This window comes from Lissotriton vulgaris, chromosome 10 (assembly GCF_964263255.1).
Source record: "Lissotriton vulgaris chromosome 10, aLisVul1.2, whole genome shotgun sequence".
Lineage (NCBI taxonomy): Eukaryota > Metazoa > Chordata > Amphibia > Caudata > Salamandridae > Lissotriton > Lissotriton vulgaris.
The window spans coordinates 400,132,565-400,141,373 of record NC_141698.1 but is presented as its reverse complement, the minus strand read 5'-3'; the positions used below and the strand labels follow the sequence as shown (position 1 = coordinate 400,141,373).

Sequence of the window (8,809 nt, the reverse complement as noted above, 5' to 3'; positions counted from 1 at the left end):
CTGTTTGAAAGTGAAACTCCTTTTCACGGTTTTCAGAGTACCACTGTAGAAAGCTCACTTTCTCATCAGGCATCATGTATTCAACCCCATAGCTGTCAGGAGGCGGCATGGGTCCCACATAATTTTGGTTAGCCCAGGTGTTAAAAAAGTGTGGGAAATAACCTTTACACCCTGGGAACCCAAAGGCCTTTGGCAGCTTGCTCAATTTCATGGGTAGGAAATTCAGGGTGTCTATGAAGCGTATTTTTAAAGAGCATACTGTCATCAGCATCAGTTTAGACCCCTGGGTTATGAGCTCCACTTGTATCTTTTCACGAATCATGTCTCGTAGAATAAAGAAGGAGTCATAGGCTTTCGAGTTGTGGGCGAGCATGGTATATCCTTGGAATTTGGCTTGAATGAAAGTGCTCAGGAAATCACCAACGCACGTTCGTCCCTCAAACTCCCAACTGTCGTCAGAAGTTAGATGGTGTGCGTAAATGTAGTTAGGCTGGTGTACCCCTGTCTCTTGTGTGCACTCTATATCAAACACTAAATAGTCTTCGGTCTTCGTCTGAGGTGGACCTTTAACCATATAACACTGATGGTTGGTGCCGGCCTCGTAAGACACATGGCAACGGGGGCATATCATACCTTTGCACTTGTGATCCGTTGCAACATACCGCCCACACTCGCTGCAGTCCTTTTTAGGGACACATTTGAAAGATTTCTCGTGTATGCTCAAGCAGTTTTGCGAGCGACAAAACAGCCTACACGTGCTGCACCTCACCTTCAGGGTAGCGTCTTCTATACAGCCAACCCTCTGACACATCTTACAACACATTTCACACTGGTGGTGTGTTTTATTGTTGTATATATGGTCGCAGTGGGCGCACACATACTTGGCCCCCAGAAAACCTTTTAGGTTCAAGATGCCGTAAAAATGATTTTCCATGTGGAGGACATATACGGTCTTGTTTCTCACAGGTTCCCCGGTTGTAAAGTACTTCCAGGAACCGCTGTGATAGAGAACTTTCACCGTCACGGCGAAATAGTTCTCAAAAAGACCTATATCGCCAAAGCCGACCATTCGGTCAGGAGGTATTTCAAGATCCTCATGGGCTTCAGCAGCTCTAGACATGATGACAGCGTCAGGGGTCTTGCGAGCCATCAGCAGACCCACGATGCTGGCCGCCAGACATGTATTGGCAGTGGCGTTGCTAAAATTGAGCAGCCACATCTGTTTCTTACCAATTATTTTACTGTATAGTACGCTCTTTAAGGGTCTGGAAACACCCCCCTCACGCCCCCGTACAATGAGGGCTATGACTCTAAAAGTGCCATAGGCGACTAGTTCCGCCTTACTCTGTAAAAGCCTTTGGAGGTTTTCTAAAAATTGCACAGCGTCAAAAACATCTCGGGTCTTACGCCTGGTGAACAACGGTGTGTCAAAACCCTGCCCCTGGAAGCGGAGTTGGAAAAAGTCATTAGGCCCCACATCGTGTAACAACCTTTCTATGAGGTCCTGCACAGCCTGATGTATAGCCAGAACACCATGAGTGGTTGATGTTATTTGGTGTAGGTTAACAAATCTAAACTCCTCATAGTGTTCTACGGCCCTAAACCTCTCTACATTGCGAGTGTAACTTCTAACACTCTCTAAAAACAAGGGCTCTGGGCCCTCATCAGTAGGAGTGTGATTTGTGGAGGTGTTCTCTGCTGTGTCATTTTGGGAGGTCATGGTGGGACCTGTCTCAGGGTTTCTTGTAAGCCTGCGGGTAGCGCATATTCTCGCCTTCTTCAGCTTATTTATTAAAAGCCGGCGTTGCTTTGTACTATTAAGCCACTTTTGTTTTTTTTTACGGGCCCAGGCTTTTCGAGATACCAAGCCCCAGCCTATCTGAACAGGTAGGTCGCTGTCGTTGGTTGTCTTGTTCATGGAGGCCACCGCTACAGTTCCACCCCAAGGTCCTTCTGAATGTTGGGGTGCTTGGAGTTTTAAAGCCAGCCCCCGACCCCCTTCAAATGACCGACCCTAGGTATGTTAGACCCTGCCCCTATGTATTGTCGGCGGTGAAGTGTTGGATTATATGCTTCAGGCGTTGATCTTGAAGCTGTGGTACCATGCTTGAAGGGGTCTAGGGAAACAGGTGTATCTTGTTTGAAGGGGTCTATGGAAACAGGGGTGTCTTGTTTGAGGGTTTGTGGGGCCCCCGCTGGTCGTTGCTTGAGTAGTTTTAAGAACCGTACAGCCTTTGTCACTAACCTCTGGACCTTACGGTTATATTTTGGGGTCCTCTTAGGAGCAACAATGGCTGTGGGGGTCTTTAGGGGCTGGTACTGACATAGTCATGAGTGTGTACCGTGTATATCGGCCACAGCCGCCTGACACATCTGTATGATCTCTTTTTTACACACCCCAACCCTTGCCACGACCAGATGTTGGGCCTCCCTCTTGTTCCTGAGATTGGAAAACCCCATATCCATTCTTATGATTGCACGGTTCGCCTGTCGTTTTAATTTGCGAACAGCCATCTGGATCTCTTTTACATGTGTCTTCAATACCTCTTCAGTGTTTACAGACCCATCTTGTTCCTGCTTAGGGGGGCACACCTTGCGAGGTCTTATAAATGGTGACAACCCCTCAGGCCCATCTATACTGCCACCAGCTATGGCGGTACTGGACACGGGTCTGTACACGGGCATGTCCCAGGGGATGGACATGGCCCTGTACACAGGGATGGCAGCGGTACTGGCCTCAGGGTTGGACACTGAACTGTACAAAGGGTTGGCAGCGGTGTTGGCCTCAGGGTTGGACACTGTACTGTACAAGGGGTTGGCAGCGGTGTTGGCCTCAGGGTTGGACACTGTACTGTACAAGGGGTTGGCAGCGGTGTTGGCCTCAGGGTTGGACACGGGACTGTACACGGGGTTTGCAGAGGGGCTGGCCACGGGACTGGACACGGGACTGTACACGGGATTGGCAGCGGGGATGGCCACGGGACTGGCCACGGGACTGGACACAGGACTGTACATGGGATTGTCAGCTGGACTGTCCAAGGGCCTGTACGCGGGGCTGGCATCGGGGCTGGACACGGGGCTGTACATGTGGATGACCGTGGGGCTGGTAGGGTCGTATGCTCCTGGAGGGGTCCTCGGGGACAAAGGGTCTGAGGATTGTGAGGAGTTGTCATTGTAATCCTGGGGCCTAGCTGAAATGTATGTGTTAGGGTGGGGTGCATGGTTACCTGTGTTCTGTAAGCCATCTGTGCTCAAAGACCCCTGGTACACCGCTTCTGGGGTTCTACCAATGTTGTATACCATCCCCCTCAACTCCTCAAGAGCGTGGCTATTCATGCTAGAAGGACTTTCTAGGGGTTGCGCATTACCACCTGTTGATACCCTAGGCTGGGCCTGAACACTTACAACAGGCTTTGGGGGTTGCTCAGGGGCGTGCACCTCTACATGCACAGTTATTTTATTAGCCCCTGTCTGGGGTTTCAGGACGCTTGGTGGATCCTGGCTTGTATTAGGGTTGCTGAGGGACTCTGGTAACGGGACCTTAGGGACCCCCGGTTTTAGCTTCAGATGTTTTCTTGAGAGGCGCGATGTTTTAGGGGGTTGTGGCGGCGCCGCCTCTTCTACAACCACCGGTACAACTACCACCTCCTTGGGGCTCAAGGTTGTATAGGCCTCATTCAAGGGCTTAGCATCCTTTTTTATAGATAAATCTAAGGGGTTAGCTTGGGGCTCAGGGGTGCTAGGGCTTTTCTTCTCAGGGCTTAAGAGCTTTGCAAGGCCCTCGTGGAGCACCGCCGTTGTCTTCTTTTGGTTTAAGGGTTCTGTTTGGGTGTCTGTGAACACCTTACAGACCTTCACCCTTTTTAAAGGGCTGGGGAGGTTCTCTGAGTCCCCCTGATTCTTCTTAAGGGAGGCAGGGCTTGTAAGCATACCGCCAGTGTTGGCCCCGCCCCTGTGCAGAATAGATTGTTGTAGATGGTTGTTGAGCGTGTTGCTTGGTGTGTAGTACGTAGATAGTTTTTCCTGGCGTACACGCCTACTCACGACTTTTGCGCCGCTTCTGTTGTTCTGGACGGATGTTATGTCCGTTAAGGGCGGCGCCGACCTCTCTTCAGCAGCATGTTTCTGAGCCGCTTCTAAAATATAAACAGAAAAAAATATATATATATATATATTAGAGTAAGCATAAAAACAACACGTACAATCAACACCATCCTAAGTTCTACACAGTCACCTTTTTTATATAGGCCTTCCTACAACCAGCTGTACCCTTCTGCTTGAGAGTCTGTAACGCCTCTAGTACTTCTCACACCCTTTTATAAAAAACACACCTGAAAGAGGTCTTTTTGCAGCTCTTTTCTTTGACAGAGGTCCCACTTTAGAAGTTGAAGCTTTCCTCTTCAAAGGAATTTCTTTTGAACATTGCGCCACCTCATGGACCTCAGCACCGTCCTGGCATAACATAGGGACACCTGTAAAGAAAAAAATAATACCCAACATTAGTCATCTTTCTGAGGATTACCTCTATACACCCTCAGGGTCAGGACGCTGTCCTACTCTGCCAACTCCCTAGCGCCTTAGACAGTTTAAATAACAACGGCATTTTTAATTACCTGTAGGAACTGTAGTGTTTTGCACATTGTTCATAGCGTCTTGAGCCTCGAGGTACAACATAAGATCGTCATAAGCTTCTTGTAGGTCGGGGTCATTAGCTGTAAAAGCATACAGACATGAGACCCACATTAGAAAAAAAGAGAACTTGTGCGTTGTTGGTGTACAAAACTACGTAGAACTACACAACTCTAAATATATATACCTGGCTGCGGGGCTGACAAGTGACCATCGCTGCTAGTTATTACAGCTGTGTCCAGCGCAGGGGGTACATTGGTGACGGTTGCATTTGCAGGGTCTTGCATCTGTATTAAATATTAAATAAAAGAACAGGATTTAAAGCACCTTTCATAAATAAAAGTATCACAACTTCAAACAATTCATGTATACATTTTAAAAAACTGTTAAGAGGGGTGCAACAACAGACATTTTTTAAAAAAGCGTTGTATGTGCGGCGCTAAAACATATGTTAAAAACAACCTGCGTCATATCCTTTGCTTATGGGGTAAATAACTGTAGGTACACATAGTCCTTCTGACCTACAACCACTGCCCCTAGGTTCATGGTACTCTTTTGTAACACGTACATGCCACTTTTCTCTTGTAACACCTTGTTTGCGCCCTCTTACATTTTGCGTGCTTTTGATAGTTGCGCCAGTGCCAGAATTGCCTACATGACGCTTATTCTTGTGCTTGAGTGTCTACCATATATTACAGTATTATACCTCTAATTGTACTTTGTTTTCTCTTGTAACCTACACACTTATCACTTTATTTATTACTCATGTAGCTTTACGCTTGCTTTTGTAACCGGCACACATGTCACTTTTTTCCTCCTGTAATGCCCCGCTTGCTAGCACGTGTATTTTGTTTGCTCACAATTGAAATTTTTGTCCATGTAACTTAAAGCCTGCTCTTGTAATTTGCGCTACATTTACATTTTTTCTGTTTGCATCTTTTATGTAACACATGTAATCCTAAATACCTATCTTTTGCAACTGGTGCTTATGTAAAGCGCTGTGACACCTAAGGGTGAAATTTGCGCTACATTTTTTCTGCTTGGAGCTTTTTTTATGTAATACCTGTAATTCTTATGTTCTGCAAATGGTTCTTGTGTAAAGCGCTGTGGTTCGCGCTATCTCAATAAATAAAAAAAAAACACACACACTGGGCATGCAGGGGCTTGGTCCGCCCCTTCAGTGATGCACTGGTGACATCATTGAGGGGGCGGACCTTGCCCCTGCAGGACCGATGAAGCGTCCATCCGCCATGATGCCGTATCCACGTGGGGACCGTGGGAAAATGCCCTCCCAGGACCCTCACAGCCACCCAAGGACACCGGAGCCCTACACCCCCGCACCCTCGAGCCGCGCCTTGTGAAAGCGGACTCGGGGGCCTTTACAAAAAAAAGCGGGACAACTCGGCACGGCTCCGGAGCCCCTGCAGAGACACCCGGAGCCCGCCCTCAGAGCCCCCGAGCAGCGCCAGCCTCAAGCGGGCTCAGGGGGATTAATTTTAAAAACAAACGAGGGACCGAGGCAGCCCCCCAAGGACACCAGAACCCTACACCCCCGCACCCTCGAGCCGCGCCTTGTGAAAGCGGGCTCGGGGGCATTTACAAAACAACATAGCGGGACAACTCGGCACTCGGGCTCCGGAGCCCCTGCAGAGACACCCGGAGCCCGCCCTCAGAGCCCCCCGAGCAGCGCCAGCCTCAAGCGGGCACGGGGGATTAATTTTAAAAACAAACGCGGGACCGAGGCAGCCCCCCAAGGACACCGGAACCCTACACCCCCGCACCCTCGAGCCGCGCCTTGTGAAAGCGGGCTCGGGGGCATTTACAAAACAACATAGCGGGATCGAGGCAGCATTCGGGACCCCGGAGCCCCCACCAGACACCCAGAACACGGTCCCACAACACCCCCGAGCAGCGCCATCATCAAGCGGGCTCGGGGGATTAATTTTAAACACAAAAAAAGCGGCAATCGGGGCACTGAGCCCCCAGGGACACCCTGACCCTCACCCCCGACAGCGCCCCGGAGAAGTGGGCTCGGGGCGATTTTTAAACAAAAAAAAAAGCGGCAAGCGGGGCCCCAGAGCCCTGAAGACCCCTCACAGACCTCCCGTGGCCCCCCCCCCCCCGAGCAGCGCCAGCCTCAAGAGGGCTCATGGGGGCTTATTTTTATTTTAAAAAGCGGCACAAGGGCACCGGAGCCCCCCAGGGACGCCCAGAGACCTCCCCACCCAGAACCCCAGTGCATCTCCAGAGGATTTTTTAAAACGATGCACTCAAGGACCCTGAACATCCTGGACCCCTCCAGCTCACCCCTTACAGGCTCTCCTACACAGATACAGCCCCATACTTCTGATCCTCGAAAAGCCCCCAAAACAGCAACTTGGTGAGTACAATAATGCATTTTATTTATTTTTATATGTATGCCATGTATTTTATTTAAAGAACCTCTGGCACCCCTGAAACAGTAGTAGCCTCTAACATTTTATTGATATTAAATGTACAGCAGCCTGGTAAAAATGTTTCTATTCTCTGTAAAATATACGTTTCCCCTCAACATGTACCCTCCTAAGGCCTATAACATTATGACCCCTTAAATACAAACCCTGCAAACTCTAACTTATGCCACCACCCTTATTAACATTAAATACACACACACACACACACGCACACACACACACACACACACACACACACAGCTTTAAACTCAATGCATCAGCAAAGACTTTATTCACTTTAAGCACATTTACATTACAATTCACATCTTGTAAAAAAAACTTCTTTGTCACCATTATTCACATTAAACACAGCACATAGACTTAAAGAGTAACAGTTTACAAGCCACACTACATAGTACTATTTTTTTTAAAAGTACAACTTTTTTATTTTTTTAAACTACATGTACACCCTAATACAACATTGCACCATCCATTATTTACCTTCTTTACATGTTGGCAGGCTGCGTCAATCTGGGAGAAGTTGCTCTGGTCCATTCTTGCCTTAGGATCCAAGGGTTGGCTCTGTGCCTTCAAAACAATCCAGGCCAGTCACTCCCCAAGGTTTTGTAGGGCTTGATGGTGTAGAAATCCACAAAGGTTTTTGACTTGGTTGCTGGTGCAGGAGTCCTCCAGGTACAGCAGAACAATCCACGCCAGTCACTCCTCAAAGGGGGGTTTTTGAATGGGTGTTTGGCAGTTTTCCTTGAGGGGCCTTTTATACCTGTCCAAGCATGCTAATTAGAAGCCCCCCACACCCTTTATGACTTTAGGGGGTTAGAACAATGCCCTGCTGGCCTTTGGTTGGGAGCCTTTTTTTTTCTATCCTTGTTACTCAAACTCAAGGCCTATCCTGGGAAGAGTGGGGTTAGACAATGGGGGCCGGCGCAAAACTCTTCACACCTACGTGACACATTCTCCTGGGAAGTAGGGAGCCTGGGAACAGGATCTACCTTGGGACTCACATATTAAATTTCCTGCCAGCCATGTCAAGTTGGAACTAACCTGTCAAATTTGGGACCAGGGGCTTTGTGATGTGTGGGCCTATCCTGGGAAGAGTGGGGTTAGACAATGGGGGCCGGCGCAAAACTCTTCACACCTACGTGACACATTCTCCAGGGCAGTAGGGAGCCCGGGAACAGGATCTACCTTGGGACTCACATGAATTTCCTGCCAGCCATGTCAAGTTGGAACTAGCCTGTCAAACTTGGGACCAGTGGCTTTGTGATGTGTGGGCCTATCCTGGGAAGAGTGGGGTTAGACAATGGGAAGCTTTGCTCTACAGGCCATCTCTCTTTTTTTCTTATCTCAAATCTCAGGGATGGCTGGGGTTTATTATTTTATAAGGGGTTTGTAGTAACTTATTTTTTTAGAGAGAATTACCATTGGTAGGTTTGTGAGGCCCCTTTGCCACTTTGACACCTACATGACACATTCTTCTTCCCAGGCCCTGGGCTGGGGAACTCAGGACTGCCCCATCAGCTGTTCAAACAGCTGATGGGGCATTCTTCTTCCCAGGCCCTGGGCTGGGAACGCAGGACTGCCCCCACCAGCTGTTCAAACATCAGCTGGCTGCAAACCCCAGTTCTAAAAATGCACAGACATTTCCAGCCTACAACCATGTAGTTTTTTTTCTATGCACTTTTAACATATACACAATTACCTCATGTTTTGCAGCAGAGCAGAGCTGT

General features: G+C 48.6%; 1 protein-coding gene across 1 annotated transcript; it reads right to left on the bottom strand.

Moving 5' to 3' along the window:
* Positions 1–2,328: 2,328 nt before the first annotated feature.
* On the bottom strand, positions 2,329–7,616 carry LOC147685301 (uncharacterized). Its single transcript, XM_086939619.1, has 6 exons — positions 7,563–7,616; positions 4,817–4,916; positions 4,614–4,712; positions 4,332–4,472; positions 3,044–4,136; positions 2,329–2,983 (listed from the first exon to the last, which is right to left on the bottom strand). The coding sequence occupies exons 1-6, from the start codon at positions 7,614–7,616 to the stop codon at positions 2,329–2,331; spliced, it is 2,142 nt and encodes a 713-aa protein (XP_086795745.1).
* Positions 7,617–8,809: the final 1,193 nt, after the last annotated feature.

Coding starts and splice junctions, on each gene's coding strand:
- LOC147685301 (XM_086939619.1), bottom strand. CDS start 7,616: ATGGACCAGAGCAACTTCTCCCAGATTGACGCAGCCTGCCAACATGTA. Junction 4,917..7,562: donor CCTGCCAACATGTAAAGAAG/GTAAATAATGGA, acceptor TATTTAATACAG/ATGCAAGACCCTGCAAATGC. Junction 4,713..4,816: donor CTTGTCAGCCCCGCAGCCAG/GTATATATATTT, acceptor ATGCTTTTACAG/CTAATGACCCCGACCTACAA.